Source organism: Macrobrachium nipponense, chromosome 8, assembly GCF_015104395.2.
Source record: "Macrobrachium nipponense isolate FS-2020 chromosome 8, ASM1510439v2, whole genome shotgun sequence".
Classification (NCBI taxonomy): domain Eukaryota; kingdom Metazoa; phylum Arthropoda; class Malacostraca; order Decapoda; family Palaemonidae; genus Macrobrachium; species Macrobrachium nipponense.
The window spans coordinates 85,650,011-85,668,423 of NC_087203.1; the positions used below are offsets into that span (position 1 = coordinate 85,650,011).

Genomic DNA, 18,413 nt, shown 5'->3' on the forward strand with positions numbered 1-18,413 from the left:
ACCATATTTAATGAGGAATTTCTATTGGAATTTAGTAGTTCTCTTTTTAGTCCTTACCTTTTAAGATAGCTGACTTGAAGGTTACTGCCTCTTAAGTCTGCTGATCTTGAAAGCCTTGACGAAGTACATGGAGCCTTGCGTCAAGCTATAGACACGTACCCAGCATTGGCGAGGTATATGGAACCGTGCGCCAAGCTATATATACGTACCAGCATTGGCGGGGTATATGGAGCCGCGCACCAAGCTATAGAAGTGTACCAGCATTGGCATGATATATGGATCCGAGCGCCAAGCTATAGACACTTACATGTAGTCTAGGGCTAACCGTGGACTGACATGCGATAATTATATGTCTGCTCATGGAGCCGTACACAATAAACAATAAGGACAACAACATGGGAATCACCTTCACCTAAATATTTTTACCCTTTACCTAAATGGACTGTAGGGTACCACACTAGTACACTTCCGTACCCTCAGACACCCTTAAAAAACAACACCAAAGATCAAGTTAAAAATTTTTAGGAAGGATTGACTTCCTTTCTTCCCTTACCCAACACCGTGCCAGTTACTACAAAAGGTCCCAATGTGGAACAGTTTTCGTACACTGCTTGAATCTCCGTTAAATAATGTGTTGCAAACACTGATTTACATTTCCAATACGTTGCATTGATAATGGCGTCTAAAGATAAATTGCGTTTATACGCCATAGAAGTTGCAACAGCTCTGACTTCATGGGCCTTCACTCTAGCCAGATCAACCTCTGGTTCTCCCAACTGAGAGTGAGCTTCAACTATTAAATCCCTCAAAAAAAGGATATTGCATTCTTAGATAATATCCTCGAAGGATTTCTTACTGAACACCAAAGATTGTCTGACCCTCCTCTTATTTGTTGAGTCCTGAGTATATAATACTTCAGGGCTCTTACTGGACATAATGATCTCTATGGTTCTCCCTCTCCCACTAACTCTGAGAGGCCCTTTATTTCAAACGAACGAGGCCATGGTTGTGAGGGTGACTCGTTCTTTGCTAAAAAGCCAATCGTCGATGTGCATATTGCTTTGTCTTGTGCAAATGCCACTCTTTTATCGATGGCGTGAATTTCACTTATCCTTTTGGCCGACGCTAGAGCCACTAAGAATAATATTTTCCTAGTGAGACCTCTGAAAGCTATCTCACTTAACGGTTCAAACCTCGTAGATAGAAGCCATTTGAGCACTATATCTAGATTCCAAGAGATCATCTTATTTCCTTCCTGTTTCTTTGTATCAAAGGATTTTAATAAATCTGACAGTTCCTGATTGTTCGAGACATCCATTCCCCTATGCTTGAATACTGAGGATAGCATGGCCCTGTATCCTTTGATAGTAGGAGTAGAGAGTTTCCTTTCTGTTTTAAGGAAAATAAGGAAGTCTGCCATTTGAATTATAGAGGTTTTAGTAGACGAGACTCCATGCTGTCTACACCAGGCCCTAAAAATTGACCATTTTGCCTGGTAGACCGCTGCTGAAGATTCTCTCCTTGGCCTGGCAATAGCCCGTGAAGCTCGTCTCGAAAACCCCTTCTGTCTGAGGGTACGCTCAACAGTCTGCATGCGGTCAGATGTAGAGCGTGGATATTCTCGTGGAATCTCCTGAAATGAGGTTGAGTAAATCTACTCGCTCTGGAAGTTTCCTCGGGTAGTCTATTAGAAGGTCCAGGATCTCCGGGAACCATTCTGTTGCTGGCCAGAATGGAGCTATTAAAGTCATTCTGACATTTGCGTGTTGCCTGAACTTTGTCAATACTGCCCTGATCATTTTCATTGGAGAAAAGGCATAAAGGTCCAAGTCCGACCAATCTAGCAGAATTGCGTTTAAAGCGAACGCTTTCTTGTCGGGTACGGGGGAGCAATATATTGGCAATCTTGTTGTCTTTTCCGGGGCAAACAAGTCCACTAGAGGTCTTCCCCACAGATTCCACAACTGCTGGCATACCTGTGCAGAGTCCACTCTGTAGGTAGTACCTGATTTCTCCTGCTAAACTCATCCGCTCTTACATTGTATCTCCCCTGTACAAACCTGGTGAGCATTCTTGTCCGATTTTCGTTCGCCCAGATGAGTAACTCCCTCGTCGCTTCGCACAGAGAGAAGGAGTGAGTCCCCCCTTGTTTCTTGATGTACGAGAGAGCTGTGGTGTTGTCGCAATTGATGACGACCACTTTTCCCTATACTTCCTTGGCAAAGGCCTTCAATCCCAAATGTATTGCCTTTAGTTCTTTTAGATTTATATGCCACTGTCTTTGACTGATTGTCCACAAGCCTGACACTTCCTTCTTTCCCAGCACCACTCCCCATCCTTGATCCGAGGCGTCTGAGAAGAATGCAAGGTTGGGGTTCAGTGGCCAAAGAGACAGACCCTCCTTGAGTCTTTTTTTCTAACCTCCACCAAAGGAGATCTTGCTTTATTTCCTCAGTTATTGGAAAAACAAAAGTGTCTGGGACTCTCTTTCTTTCCCAACTTGCTCTGAGGAAGAACTGAAGCGGTCTCATGTAGAGTCTTCCCAGAGTTACAAACTGTTCTATTGACGCTAAGGTCCCCAAAAGACTCATCCACTCGTTGGCTGAGCATGTCTTTTTTGCTAAAAATTGATTGACTTTTCTCAGGCATGAACTCACTCTCTGTTCTGACGGAAAAGCCCGAAAAGCTACTGAGTTCATCGTCACTCCAAGGTAAGTTAAAATTTGGTTCGGAATCAGTTGAGATTTTTTGAAATTCACTAGAAGACCCAGCTCTTCTGTCAGTTGAATTGTCTTCTGCAAATCCTTCACACACCCTTCTTTCGACTGTGAACGGAGCAGCCAGTCGTCTAAATAGAAAGCTACTCTTATTTCTTCTAGATGTAACCACCTTGCTACTGATGACACTTGTGAATACTTGTGGCGCTGTGGATAGTCCAAAGCATAAGGCCCTGAACTGGTATGTCCTTCCCTGAACCACGAATCTTAGGTACTTCCTCGAGTCTATGTGAATTAGAATGTGGAAGTACGCGTCCTGTAGGTCTATGGAAGCCATCCAATCTCCTTGACGAAGTGCTGACAAAACCGACTGGGTGGTCTCCATCGAAAATTTTGTCTTGCTCACAAATTTGTTCAGGGCACTGACATCCAATACTGGTCTCCACCCTCCCGAAGCTTTCGGGACAATGAATAGGCGATTGTAAAAGCCTGGGGTGTTCTGATCATTTACCAGCTCTATCGCTCTCTTTTCTAATAGAGCCGACAGTTCCTTTCTCAACGCACAACATTTCTCTAAGTTTGACGAGTAAGCTGTCAAAACTATCGGTACCTTTGACAGAGGAGGATGTTTTACAAACGGAATCGAATATCCTTCCTTCAGTACCGATACTGTCCATGGATCTGCTCCTCTTCATTTCCAAACTTGCCAGAACTCCTGGAGTCTGGCTCCAACTGGTGTGTGAAGGATTACCTGCTCATTTCTTAGAAGTTGTTGTCTTATTGGGCTTAGGACCGAACCTAACTCTAGGCCTCGATCTCTGCAATCCTCTTGTTGGTGCTCTGCCCCGAAAGGGCTTCTCCTGTTCGACAACTGGCGCTGGGCGTATACTCGAAGTCGTCGTGCCTTTCGGCTTCTTAGCCAACTGAGCTAAAAGGTCTTGAGTTGCTTTCTGGACCAGAGAGGCAGAAATTTCAGACACTAAATCCTTAGGAAAAAGGTTACACTTATCAAGTGGAGCGAACATAAGTGCCGACTTCTGGGTTCTTGTTACTCCCTTAGATGTAAATGCACACCAAAGCTGACTTTTCTTGAGGATCCCCACAGTTAATAAGGAAGCGATTTCAGTCGCTCCATCCCTTATTCCTTTATCAATACAGGACATCACATTGGAGAAGTCACTAAAATGTTCTTCTGACAGGTTAAAAGACTTTGCCTTTCTTCCCAAGGCGCCAATCGATCAATCCAAGAAGCTTATTACTTCCATAGGACTGAAAACCACCTTCAGCAAATGATCTAATTCGCAACTCGTAAAGAAAATCTTCGCCGAATTCAAAGCAGAACGTCTGGACGAGTCCACTAGGCTTGAGAAGTCTCCATGAGAGGAGGCAGCGCCTCCCAGGGAGAAGGCTTCCCCAGTTTTGTACCAAATTCTGCTCTTAGTTAAAAGTCTCGAAGGAGGGAAACAAAACACGGTCCTACCTTGCTCCCTCTTTTCTCGCAACCACTCATCCATCTTTTTCAACGCTTTTTTAGCTGAAATCGACAAAACCAGCTTAATGAAAGTCGAAGAATCTGGTTTAGTACCCCTAGCATACTGGGATTCAGGTGAGGCGGGAGTGGCTGGCGAAAAAGATTCTGGAAAGTTATCTAGGAAAAAGTTGAGTAATTGTTTGTATGCCGACGACCAAGTCTCCTTCTCGCCTTCTACTGTTTCTCCTTCTGACGCTCCTGCTGATAAATTGTCCTCCACTTGTTCTTGATCCAGTGGACAGTCTAACTCCTGCTCCACCAACTGCAGTGGCTCTTGAGACTTCTCCGGTAAAGTTCTAATTAAAGAAGGCGTAGAAGTAAGAAGTGGTTGCTGCTTCTTACCAACTACCCTCAAAATATTCTCTAATTTTTTATTCATCTCTACTAAGAATTTATTAGAATGCCCTGAAGAACCCAAAACTTGACTTGGTTTCGTAAACTCTCTCTGTTCCAAGTCAATCAAGTCAGGTGTATGGCACCTGGCGCCTGATACTACCATATCAAAGCGCTTGGCCGAGTCCGAATCCATGCGTCTGGTAGCTTGGCGTTTAGCGGCTGTTTCTTGAGAAGCCAGGCGCTTTGGTGTCTGGTGTAACCCGGTTGTCGTGTCATCAGGCTGGTGCTTCTCTACTCGCGTAAGCTCCTTCTCTTGTCTAGGTACATCAGACTGGCGCTTATCAGTCACCTCGCGACTGGAAGACTTATGCTTCCTCCTCTTCTTCAACATCGGTCTCTCTACTTCCTCAGAAGTCGAAGAGAACGCTTTCGGCGCCTCCCAAAAACTACACGACGGCTCTTCCACAGAAGCCGCGATCTTCTTCTTGGGAATTGCGGCTGGCGAAACTTGTCTCGTTCTCTTTAGTGGATGAGATTCGTCCTTAAACCTCCAACCTCTGCGAGGCGAATCGTTTGCGCTCGAAGAAGACGAAAGACACTTCTGCGATACTCCTCGAACACCTTTATAGCATTGCTCTTCTGCCTCAGCCGAACTTGCTGCAGAATCGCCTGAGGGGACGACTGCTCGGATGTCAATTCCGCTCGTCTCCCTTCGGCTTTCGGCATGCCTCCTCCCAATGTCCGGGGAGTTTGGCAGGGGCCCAGGCCTAGGAGAACGAGAGGACCGAACAGCCGCCTCCTCCACTGCACTATCACTTAACACAACACTTTTCTTATTCTTATCTAGCATCAAAGTATGCACAGATTCTCCTAATTTATCCATTGCTGCCATAAGCACGCTAAATCTTAAATCCATCTGTTCCCGTAAGCTGGCAACGGTGTCGGGTTCGGGAACAACGGTGTCAGGGTCAGGTAATATGTTAGGCAGATCTGGGTTAGACATAGAACAAGGAAAATCCTGACTCTCTAATTCCTGAGAAGCTAAGGAAGAAGTCCTAGATGAAGCTTTCCTTAATTTATCTTTTTCTAGCTTTCTCATATAACTCTCTAACTCCTTCCAGCCTTTATCAGTCAAATCCTTACATTCATCACATGTTAATCTTTTGCTACAGTTCTGACCTCTGCAATTAACGCACAAAGTGTGCTGGTCTAACCTAATTTTAAGTAACCTGGTTTTGCAACCCTTGCTGCAAACCCTAAAGTGAGATCCCAAATCTGACATTATAAATTCAAACCCTGATAAAAATCACACAATTGTTGCCTATCTGGCTAAAAAAAGATAAATAGCAACTGCCGAAAGCCAAATCACAATGAGTACGTCACCAAATCGATGAGTATCCGTCATGAAAAAACAAAGAAATTCTACCAAACAAAACCGGAGTTCTGGTCGCGATGGCAGAAAAATTCTGAGGTGGTTGTGGTAGTTCTACATTCCCTGGTAGAGGGAGGGGGTACGGGAATCACCTGACCAGTCAATTAGCGCTGCCGCGAAATTCGAAATTCTGCCGTGACGTCAGAGACTACAGCTATATGTAACTACCAGGTAAGTTGCATACGTAAAAATTTTATATAAGAGAAGTTAGTAAAATAGAGGAAGAATCTTGGGAAGAGGTTAATGCAATTTTAGACACAGGATGTAAATCGCCAGTTTGTGGAGAATTGTGACTAGCACACATCATGGGTTTGAACCAGAAAGAGTTGAGTCTAATAAAGTATTTAATTTTGGTTAATTTTGGTGAGTCATCACATAAGTCAATAGGAGTAATGGAAATACCAGTGATATTGAAAAACAAAAAGTTTTATTTGAAGACAGAAATTCTGCAGTGGCTAATAGGTAAGAAAACCTTATGCAAAATGGGTATGACCATAAATTTGAAAGAAAATTGTGTTATACTAGAAGTATTAGGGGAAATGAAGGTAAAGTTAAGAGAAGACAAACAGGGTCACTTAAGAATACCAATTTTGAGGAGGAAGTAAACGAAGAATTAAGTTGTGTTGTGATGTCATAGAAGACAAGATGGCAGCAGAGTGTGGTGGAAAGGTAAATAATAACAAAGCGTAGAGTAGAGGACATGCAGAACTGGTGTTTGGTAAGGTAGGAGAGAGCTCTCTGTCTTGTAAGAGTTTGTGGGTTGTAAGTCATGATATGGTGTTGCTTAGTCTTAAGCTGGAGAAGTAGTAGTTTACATAGAAGTTAGTAAAATAGAGAAAGAGTCGTGGTTGATGCAATTTTAAACACAGGATGTAATCGACAGTTTGCAGAGAATTGTTATTAGCAAACGTTGTCATGGGTTTGAGTCACAGAGAGTTAAGTAGAATGGAAGATGCTAGGACAGTCTAATAAAGTATTTAATTTTGATGAGTCATCTTTTAAGTCAAAAGGAGTAATGGAAATACCAGTGATATTGAAAAACAAGAACTTTTATTTGAAGATAGAAATTCTGCAGGGTGATATACCGTGGCTAATAGGTAAGAAAACCTTAAGCAAAATGGGTATGACCATAAATTTGAAAGAAAATTGTGTTATACTATAAGTATTAGGGGAAATGAAGGTAAAGTTAAGAGAAGACAAACAGGGTCACTTAAGGGGCCGGCCGGCTAATGCCATTCTTTAAGGACAGGACTTTGATATTCATACCACTTAATAAGGTGACTTGGGACATCTCCAAGCCACATATGATTTTTGCCTCTGACCTTCGGTTTTGTGACGCCAGGGCGATTTATCCCGAAAATAACCATTTTTCAAATTCTATCTCCTCCCTTGATATTTAATATTAAGACCTGGGATTACTACCATATATAGACCTGATGTAGACCTCCAATCAAATGAAGAGTTTTTTCTAAAAGTCATGTTTTTGCTAGATATGAATTTTTCATTATGGTAAAAAAATAAACCCTATAAATTAGGAAAACAAAATTTATGAAAAAAAGACGAAACAAAAATTGGAAAAAAGGCCTTCATTTGATTGTTCTATAACGTCTTTCTGAGTTATATACCAAATTCCAATGTTATAGCTTCAAAACTAAGTGAGAAGATAGATTTTGAAGGTCAATAACTATAGTTTTGATATACGGGCGTTCAAAGTTTTTCTTCGTATTTTATAACGACAATGTTAATAAATAATGATTATTATGAATGTATATTTCTTTTTTATGCTAAGGTCTTATAGTCTGAAAGACCTGCCCCCTTATTTGCTTCCGAGTCTGACACATCTTCCATATCCTGTCCAGTCACATTAGGAGAAGAATGAGCAACCAGAGGAGGACTCCTCTCTAAGCAAGGTGAGGGGCTCTTAGCAGTACAGACTCTAACCTGACAAGGGCTACGGCCGCCTGTGCGACATCTTGAGTCCCTGCCAGGAGAAGGCCGATCCTGCAATTTGCCCTTATTCACATTAAGACTGTCCTGATAAGGACGACGGCCGCCTGTGCGACAACTAGCGTCCCTATCAGGAGAAGGTCTTGAATGCGCAAAACCTCTCACAGAATCAGCCACATCCTGACAAGGGCTACAGCTGCCTGTGCGACATCTTGAGCCCCTGTCAGGCGAAAACTGATCCTGCGAAAAGTCCCAAAGAGGAGCCTCCTGGTCAACTTCTAACTCCATGTCAGATGAAAGTGGAGATCCTGGTTCATGGCGCCTGGCGCTTGGATGATGTATCATTCCTGGATGGTTTCTCGCGGCTGGTAGGCGCCTCAGGCGCCAGGCGCCCGGTAGGAGCCTAAGGCGCCTTTCTGTACTTATGAATATTGGTTGGATCCTCTTGCCTCGTAGGCGTTTTGCGCCTGGCTGGCGCCTCATCCGAGCTGTCAGAGACTTCTACTGGACAGGATTTTTTAACGGGAAGGAAGTGGTCCTTTCTCCGAGGAGGATCCTTCTTCAATACTCCAACCAACGAAGATATTTGCTGTTGCATTTCTTTTAGGATCTTCGTAGCAGCGTCTTCTTTCTCCATATCCGATATAGGGGAAGGAGGATTTGATGAATAGATCTCTTTCCTCTTCTTTTCCGGTGGATAGTCTTCCGGAAAACTTTCCGGGCTAGAATCCAAAGCTGGCAAATTCCATGATCTTTTAGAAGGTCTCGACAGCTTGTCAGAACTCCATCCTTTCTTTGAAGAAGAATCGGATGACGAAAAACACTGTTTCAGGATGCCTTTCCAACGGCTATCCTTGGCAGTCTGGGACGCTACTACAGATCCTGCCGAGGGGACGCCTGACCGGTGGGGATTCTCTGAAACCTCCGTACGGCTTTCGACATTCCTTCTCCTCTGGGCTTGGGAGCTTGGAAGAGGTCTAGACCTGGGAGCGAGACAGCCGATCAGACGCACCCTCCACTTCACTGGGAACACTTTCACTTTGCTTACCTTCTAAATCCTTCAATTTGCGTTCCATCTTCAAAAGGGAAGCCTTCAAATTTGCAATTTCTGATGCCGAACTTGCAGAATCTGATAATTGAGAAGGTAATGCTGTATGGAAGGAAGCAATTACATTAGAGACAGGTACTAGACTACTAACTGGCTCGTTAGAGACCGACCTACTCAGACTTTTGGAAGAAGCTTTTCTAGCCCTATCCCTTTCCAATTTTCTCAAATATGAGTTAAGAACCTTCCATTCCTCCTCATTTAAATTCTTACATTCAGCACATGTATTAGATTGTGAACATTCATTCCCTCTACATCTTTTACAAGTAGTGTGAGGGTCTACTGAAGCTTTCGGTAGTCTCACACTACAACTTTCATCCACACACACTCTGAACAAAAAACTAGTGTCAGACATTCTAAGAAAAATCCAAATCCAAATCCAAAAAACAGTCCACAAAAGCGTATGCCAAGCCAGAGATCCAATATGTCACCAAAATATCAGTCTAGAAGATCAACGGCGATGAAACACGAAAGTCAAAGTCAGGAGGAACTAGCAACGATGTTACTAGAACTGGCGACAGAGAAAATCTGGTTCTAGAACGGTGATGGTTCCTATTCCTGCCACCCAGCGGCAGGGCGGTAGATCACCTGAACTACCTGTAGCGTGTGCTGCGAAATTCGAATTTCTGTCAGGGACGACGGAGTCTATAGCTAAGTATATATCTGACAGGGAAGTTGAATGTATGAAAATATTGGATTTTATAAAATGTCTCATAATGTATTTCAGTTGTGTTGTAATGTCACAGCGTGGGGTGAAAATGTAAACAAACAGGAGCAGGAAGGAACTGGGAGGCTGGTGACCATGTTTCTATGGAAGATCTCTCCTCTTTCGATATTTGTGGGTTGTAAGTCTGGCTGTTTTCTTATTCAAAGTCTCAAGCTGGATTATATTGGGGCCCAGGAATGTGAATAGGTGGGTAGATTGTGAGATTGTTGCATATAGGAAAGATTGGGCTAGGAAAATATTCAAGTTCAAGGTACTATGAGGAGATATGATCATCCTATGGGCTCACTCATTTGTTCTTATCACCAAACCATAAGTTGAGGAGATTCTATTAACTATAATGCACTATCCTGGAAACAATTAATACCAAGGGAGGTCACTGTCAAGAGTGTCTTAACCACCTTCCAAGCAGTAAAAACTCCATTCTAGCTAAAAAAAAAAAAAAAAAAAAAAAAAAAAAAAAAAAAAAAAAAAAAAAAAACATCAAAGAATACTGCAAAAGCTAGGAGGATGGTTCATCAAGTAGGGAGGGCCTCAATTCTCCTTATACACAGCCAATGTGATTAGGAAGAGAGATTCAGTGTTACAAATGTAATAAAAAAATTACATTTCGGTGTTGCCCACTTTGCACATAGGTAAGCACACCATATTTCTTTCCAACAAGAATGTTTGCAGACTAAACCGCTGCCACAGCTGCAAAGTCCACCACAAAAAGAACATTCCAGTCTCCCAAATTCTAATGACTTACTGCAAGTATGAAGCCCACTTTTTAACATTTTTTTTTCCTTTTGAAAATTCACACCATTTCTTTTGTCAATTTTTTTGTGAAAATTCACACCATTTCTGAGTAATCCTGTTAACATATAAACCAAGCCAAATCCTAACCTCCTAGTTAAAGGTAATAAAAAATGAGGCAATGAAACCAAATATGGCATATAACAAACTGGAGTAGGTTTGATATCTCACAACACAAAAGTGAGCTACTCTGGCAAGCAAGACAACATGCGTTACCTGCCTAAGGGCAGATTAGCTTCCTGGTTAGTTACCAACTTAATTTGAATTCTTGGGTCCTTGTTATTGCTTTGTGTGAAATATTTCTTTAAATAGAAACTCAACAAAATTTTAAATAGTAAATATTTCTTCATTTTATAAATAACAGAAAAAAGCTTACCTGGAGAGCGTGACCTAGATCGGTGACGTCGTTCTCTTGACCTACTACGGTGTCGTTTCTTCTCCCTCTCCATTCTATCCCGATCTCGATCCATTCCTCTGTCACGCTCCATTCCCCTATCTCTGTCCATGCGGTCCCTTTCCATCATTCTCTCCAATCCTCGATCCCGTTCCATACCTCTATCCCTCTCCATTCCTCTGTCCCTATCTCGGTCCATACCACGGTCTCTTTCACGTGATCGACTTCTACTGCGATGTCTTGAAAGTGAAAGATAACTTATAAACCAATATACAGTAAATGAACAAAAGCTAAAACTGACACTAAATACTATATTCAAACTGCACTAACACATACAGAAATAAGAGTGTACATAACAGGAGAGGGACAACTCAAAACGGCTGTAAGAACAACATCAAAAAGGTCTCTTCTAGATTACCTATAATAAGACATAATTCTGTGCAAATTGATAAAATAACATTTGTTATCATAGGGACCTGTGCTCTTGGTCTTTTAACAATGTCCCATCCTTAATGGAGTTGAGGGACAGATGAATCAGATTAAATAAAAATGTACTTGACAAGGTAACCAGGAAATCTTCTACTTTCATGTTCTACTGCCTTTAAATGTGATCACTATGAGAATTAAGAGAAGGTGGGTTTCCATCCAAGAGACTGGTATGTGAAAAAAATGTTTAAATCTAAAATATGAAATGAAATTAACTTTGAGAATCCTGTTTTAAAAAGCAAGGGGACTGCTCCAACACAAATTTCCAAGCAAAGGTAAGAAATATTTAGAGGGAAAATAAAGGACACAACAAAATACAAACTCCGCCAAGATAGTAACCAAAGCTATTAGACAATAAAGTAAATGTTGAAGATATGTGTAACAACATTATTTTGAGAGCTAAGTCACAAGTCACTTTACAGCAAACAACAATCTAAGAACATGTGACAAACTTTGAGATTAAATTCCTTAACTGTCAAAAATAGGGTTTTACGAACACCCTTCGGCATGAAAGGAATAAGAATAATTAAAATGACATTTTACAACAAATTTTCATGTAATGCTGTAATCTAAGGAGTGAAATTTTATACTTTGATTATCTTACCTTTTCTCTCTATCCCGCTCATTTCTAATGTCCCTCACAGGAGAACGTCTTGATGGGGAATGTCCTCTTCCATGTCTATCCTCTCTGTTAACAGAAAAAAAAGTGAAACAATACATAATAGTAATGGTTGATTTACAAATTAAACTGTATCCTCCTACACCAAATGTGTTGTAAAAATATACACAATAGTTCTGCATTCCCAAAATAACAATTTGTCAAAAATTGTATTTTTCCTAACTATACAAACCTGAGGTCCTTTATAACAGGAATGTAGCTTGCGGCAGCTGGAACCGGTCGTGAACTTCGAACAAGGGAGTTCGGTAGTTAACTGCTTGTCCGACAGTGCATACACCGCGCAACTGGGAGGTGAAGATCCACTTTGCTTTAGGCCCAGGAAACGCAGAGTGAGGGGTGGCACGAGGTGGGACTATGTGTAAAGGACCTCAGGTTTGTATAGTTAGGAAAAATAAAATTTTCGACAAATTGTTATTTGTTCCAATACAAATACAAACCATCGGTCCTTTACAATAGGAAGATTCACTTCTTGGTGGGAGGAATCTGAGTCTTAAGAACAGACTGGTGTTTGCCCAACCTTGGTTCCCTCCCTGGTCATAAGAGCAGAGGGAGGGATCCTAGCCTCTGCCCAATGATCGGGGTATGTACTGCACGAACAATGGTCAGACCTCTAGACCCAAGTAATAAGAGGGAGGCAAGCGTACCTCTTAAAACTAGCAAGCAAGAACTATTTCCTATTGCCAGAGGCAATATGAAGTCATGGGTTTGTCTCTTGTTGGCTTCCACTTTCCCCCCCTTGTTGGGGGAAGTGGTGGATATTCGATCCTATCCCTAATGAAAGGGATAGGATGGGGCTCGGTCGAGTAGCTCCAGAAAGTGACGACCGCGTCTCTCTGCCCACAGGTAGAGGGGGAAAAAAAGATGGGGAAGAGAAGCTAGTCACACTCATTCACTCAATCCATTCATGCAGTCACACTAGGATGCGATGCTGTTCTGTCCGCTCGGGTGCTGGGTAAGCTACACAACGTGTTGAGCAGCCACCACGGGTCCCAAGGAAAAAGTGTCCAAGGACCTGTGGGCAATATCCCGAAGGTAGAAGGAGGTGAAGGTGGTCTGGTTCGACCAGACCCCTGCATTCAGGACCTGCGCCACGGAGAAGTTCTTGCGGAACGCAAGGGAAAGACCAATACCTCTGACTTCGTGGGCTCTCGGATGGAGGGTACGGATGTCGTCACTACCATCAGCTTCGTACGCCCTCCTGATCACCTCACGCAGCCAGAAAGAAAGAGTATTCTTGGATACTTTTTTCTTGGTCACCCTGGTGCTAATGAAGAGGCATCGACACTCACGCCTGAGGTGCTGAGTTCTCTTCAGATAGAGTCGTAGCGCCCTCACAGGACAAAGCAGCATCTCATCCGTATCATTGTCGGTGAAGTCCATTAGGGAGGGGATTGTGAAAGACTCGAACTGGTCGTCAGGGACTGAAGGATTCTTTGTCTTAGCTACGAAGTTCGGGACGAAATCGAGCGTCACAGATCCCCATCCCCTGGTATGCTAGACATCGAAGGAAAGACCATGAAGTTCCCCTACTCTCTTCGCAGATGCCAGGGCCAGCAAGAAGAGGGTCTTGAGGATCAGATCCCTGTCTGATGACTCTCGGAGTGGCTCGAAGGGCCTTCGAGTCAGACTCCTAAGGACGAGAGTCGCATCCCACCACGGGGGACTGAGTTCCCTGGGTGGGCAAGACCTCTCAAAGCTCCTCATTAGCAAGGAGATCTCAAACGAATTAGAGATATCCACTCCCCTCAGTTTCAGGACTAGGGCCAGGGCGGCTCTATATCCTTTGACTGTGGGGACAGCGAGGAGCTTGTCTCGGCGAAGAAACACGAGGATATCCGCTACCTGCTGAAGAGTGGCTCTGAGAGGAGATAGACCCCGTCTACGACACCAACTACAGAAGACAGCCCCACTTTCCCTGCTACACAGCTGCAGAGGACTGTCTTACGTACCCAGCCATCTCTGTTGCTGCTCAGCGAGAAAAACCTCTCGCTCGCAAGAGATGGTGGATAACAGCCAGCCGTGAAGATGTAGAGACTGGACTGTCTGGTGGTACCGTTCTACGTGTGGCTGGACGAGAAGGTTGTGCCAAAGGGGAATCTCTCTCGGTGCTTCTGCAAGCAGAGCCAGCAGGTCCGGGTACCAAATGGCCTGGGGCTATTTGGGAGCCACCAGGATCATCCTGAGATTCGGGGTGGCCAGCACTCGGCTGATCACCTTGCGAATCAGGCAGAATGGGGGAAAGGCGTACGAGAAGAGGTTGTCCCACGGGTGTTGAAGAGTGTCCTCTGCAGCTGCCCATGGGTCCGGGACGGCTGAAAAGAAAACCTGAAGTTTCCTGTTGTGCCGGGTGGCGAACAGATCCACTACTGGACGCCCCCACAGGTTGAAGAGCCTTTCCACCACGTCTGGGTGTAGGGACCATTTGGTCCCTATCACCTGATCCCGACGGCCGAGCTTGTCTGCTACTACATTCCTCTTGCTTGGAATGTAGCGGGCTGACAGCTCTACTGAGTGGGTCATGCACCTGCAGCGTCAACTGGTGCAACGGGAGGGACACTAGGCCCCCCTGTTTGTTGACGTAGGCCACTACCGTAGTGTTGTCACACATCAACACCACCGAGTGTCCCATCAAGCGGTCCTGGAACTCTAGGAGAGCGAGGAACGCTGCCTTGAGCTCCAGTACATTGATGTGAAGGTGCTTGTCATGATGATCCCACACTCCTGCAGCCAGCAACTCCTCCAGGTGTGCGTCTGAAAACAGCAACATCTCCAGGGGGGAGTGCGGAGAGGCACTCCTCTTAAGAGGTTCCTGTCGTCCAGCCACCAGGCTAGGTCCTGCCTCACCTCCTCCGCGAGGGACACGGGGAAGTACAGTGGGTCTCCTGCCTGTGACCAACTCTCCTTTAGTCTCCACTGAAGAGACCGCAGGTGAAGACGCCCGTGAGGGACTAACTTCTCGAGTGACGACAGGTGGCCGATCACGACTTGCCACTGCTGAGCTGACTGTTCCTGCCGAGACAGGAACTGGTCGGCTGCCTCCCTGAATCTGCTGATCCGCGAGTCCGCAGGGAAGACTCGCCCTGCTACCGTGTCGATCAGCATACCCAGGTACTTCATCCTCAGCTTGGGCTCGAGGTCGGACTTCTCGAGGTTCACCACGATCCCCAGATTGCGGCACAACTCAAGGAGTCGATCCCTGTCGAGATACCTCAGAAGACGTATCCCTGACGAGTGGGCCCAAGCAGGCACCAGAGTGAACACTCACGTGAACACCTGTGGGGCAGTTGAGAGACCGAAGCAAAGTGCCCTGAATTGGTACACCGTCCCGTCGAGGATGAAGCGGAGGTACTTCCTGGAGGATTGATGGATAGGTATCTGGAAATACGCGTCCTTCCAATCCACTGAAAGCATGAAATCATTCTCCCTGATAGAGTCGATCACGGAACGTGCTGTCTCCATCGTGAACCGAGACTGGTGAACGAATCAGTTCAGGGGAGAGAGATCTACCACCGGGCGCCAGCTCCCGAAGACTTCTCCACCAGGAAAAGACGGCTGTAGAAGCCCGGTGACTGATCCCTGACGATCTCCATAGCTCCCTTGCTCAGCATGGCTTGGACTTCCTGTCGAAGGGCTACGTCCTTTAGTGTTCCAGGAACGTAGGTCTGAAGATGGACCGGGTTGGAGGTGAGGGGTGGCCGAGACTCGAAGGGTAGTAGATACCCCTCCTGAAGGACGTCTACTATCCAGGTCTCCGCTCCGTAGCGCTGCCATGTTGCCCAATGGCTCGCCAGGCACCCCCCAACTTCCAGCAGCAGTTGAGGGGGAACGCCGTCCCTAGTGTTTCCCGCCGCTCTTCGAATTCTTCCCGGCTCCCCCTCGTGGGAAGGAGGGCTGGGAGGAGGGCTGATTACGACCGCTCCTGGCAGAAGTCGAAGGCAGAGTCTTTTCCCCGAGGCTTCGACGATGCGATCGTCTTAGCAGCCGAGGAAGCGCTAACCAAGCTCTTGGGCTTGGCCGCAGTCGATCGAGGCTGCCCAGAAGCCTTTGAGACTGCCTGGTGTACCAGACAGTCACTGTCATCAGTGCGCCGTCGTTCCACCGCAGCGTCCACCATCTCTCCTGGGAAGAGAGAGGAGGAACTCTGCACTGGTCCGTTGCGAAGAACCAATGACGCCTCGTGCCCAGCCGCCCTGGTCACTCGGGTGAGGACTGCGTCCCTACACCGAAGTACCAGGTTGGCCCACAGGTTTGCCGTCTGGTGGGCAAGGTAAGAGATGGCTCTACCTCCAGACCGGCACAGCCTCCCGAAAGCCGGGTCACCTTCAGGAGTAATATTTCCCGAGGTGGCCGCGACCTTGGACACTATGAGAGACCACAGGTTCAACCAGAAGACTGCCTGGAAAGCCGCCATGGCGGTGGATTCCAGTGCAAGTGCCTCTTGCTGCGAGAACCACAAGTTCTCAGACAGGAGCTGCTGCAGAGACACCCCCAGAGTTAGCCTAGCTAGCTCCAGGTTAACTTGTTTGGGCGGCATCGGATCCTCCGAAGGCACGTAGAACCTCCTCTGTTGCAGTAGAGGCGGGGGAAGTAGCTTGGACGACCTACCGGACTGTAGCGAACCCTCCTGTCCGGAGACAAGTGAGTCCACTTGGCCCAGCACCGAGTCGGCCAGCTCTGATCGAAGCAGATCCACCATCTTCTTGGGTTCCTTCTCAGGACCCCAGAACGACTTGAGCTGGGACATGGGCTCAGAAGGTGGGAGCGGCAATCCTTCCCCGAGGTTGTTGTGCTGACGAATCAGCGCAATAACCTACGCAAACGACCTCTGGATCTCGAGAGTGACTGCGTCTTGAGGAGTTGGACCATCACGTCCCTCCAACAAGAACGCCTCTCGAGACCCTCCTCTTCAGAAGGAGGAACAGCGACAGACCCCTCCTGGTCTCCTCCTGCCACTTGCGCGTACGACCTGGTCGATCCTAAGACCGTGCCTGGCTCGTAGGGCGTCGAGGTGGGACCGTGAGGAGCTCACCATCGCTCTGTGTCGCCTCGCCCTTCCCGGTGTAACCCGAGGAAGTTGAAGGGACCGGAGAGGAAGACCTGACGCTCCCCCCTCGCTCACCGGCAGAACCGGTGTGCTTGGGGGGCTGCAGGCGATCGCCAACCCGCGGTGGCGATCGAGCTGCAGGCCTGGTCGCGCGCCTCTCCTGGGGAGAGCGGCTCGACCGAGAACAGTGGCTCCGGTCCCGTGCGTCAGAGGACCTGCTGCTGGCCTCCCTACCCGCCCAGTCCCAATGGGAGCGGCGGTAAGGAGACCTGCAGAGACCAATGTCGCGGTGGGAGCGGTGCCTGTCCTCACGGCGCATCAAACTGCCGGAACTGGTTCCTGCAATCGAGGGGACCTCTTCCTAGCCTCGCCCCGTGGCCGGTCTGGGACAGTCACATCAACCCTGGTAGCCTGCGGCTCACTACGAGAGCGATCGCTGGCCTGCCGGGAGTCACCTGAGCGACTCTCGCCAGTCTTCCGCTCCGTGCCTCGGTCTTGGTGCCGAGCGAACTCGGAAGCCTGAGCCTTGGCTATACGGTCGCCCGCAGGAGACCGTACACTCGGTACCTCTCGCGAACAAGAGGCCGAGCCGGAACCTGGTGTAGCGGTAGAACTTATAGCACCAGGCTAGGAAGTACCGGTGTTAGCCGGTACCCCTCTGGTCCCCGTCATCTTCGTCCTTGCAGAAGGAGAGACGGGCCCCGCTCCCAAAGGAGTGGGAGGACCAGCGGAAGAACCCCCGGTCCCACCAGAGTGAGACGGGCCCTTAGAAGCTCCCGAAGGAGACTTCTTAGGGGGGGAGGAGGCAGCCTTCTTCTTCCTCGGCTTGGAAGTCGAAGGGGAAGAAGCGGCAGCAGACAACGACGAAGAAGACAGCGAAGACGACGACGACACCTTCCTCTTCTTCTTCGTCAGCTCCCTCAGGACAGACGTCAGGTCCTCCATCCAGAACGGACCCAGGGCTATTGCTGAAGCAACACGGTCCAGCTGCACCTGTCCGGAAGGACCGACGACTGGGGCAGCAACAACACGGGCAGGAACAACGTTGGCAGGGGCTGGTCCAGGCACGGCAGGTACGGCAGGAGCGGCAGGTACGGCAGGAGACGGGGCTGTGGCCAGTGACATCCTGGGTACCAGGGGCGAACTCTTAGGGCACCGAAAGTCGGGGGCTGGGGCGAGAGCAATGAACCCGGGTGGAGGAAGCACGCCCCTCCTAGGAAAGC

The 18,413-nt window shown here is 46.9% G+C and overlaps 1 protein-coding gene across 1 annotated transcript in view; it reads right to left on the minus strand.

Annotated features, from left to right (window-relative positions):
• Positions 1-18,413, minus strand: part of LOC135222899 (pre-mRNA-splicing factor 38A-like) — a 105,799-nt gene that overhangs the window by 4,070 nt on the left and 83,316 nt on the right. Inside the window, exons 5-6 of the mRNA XM_064261286.1 lie at positions 12,072-12,155; positions 10,964-11,220 (exon numbers count right to left, since the gene is read on the minus strand). Of these exons, the coding sequence (XP_064117356.1) occupies positions 10,964-11,220; positions 12,072-12,155 (341 nt within the window). The remainder of the gene's footprint in view (positions 1-10,963; positions 11,221-12,071; positions 12,156-18,413) is intronic.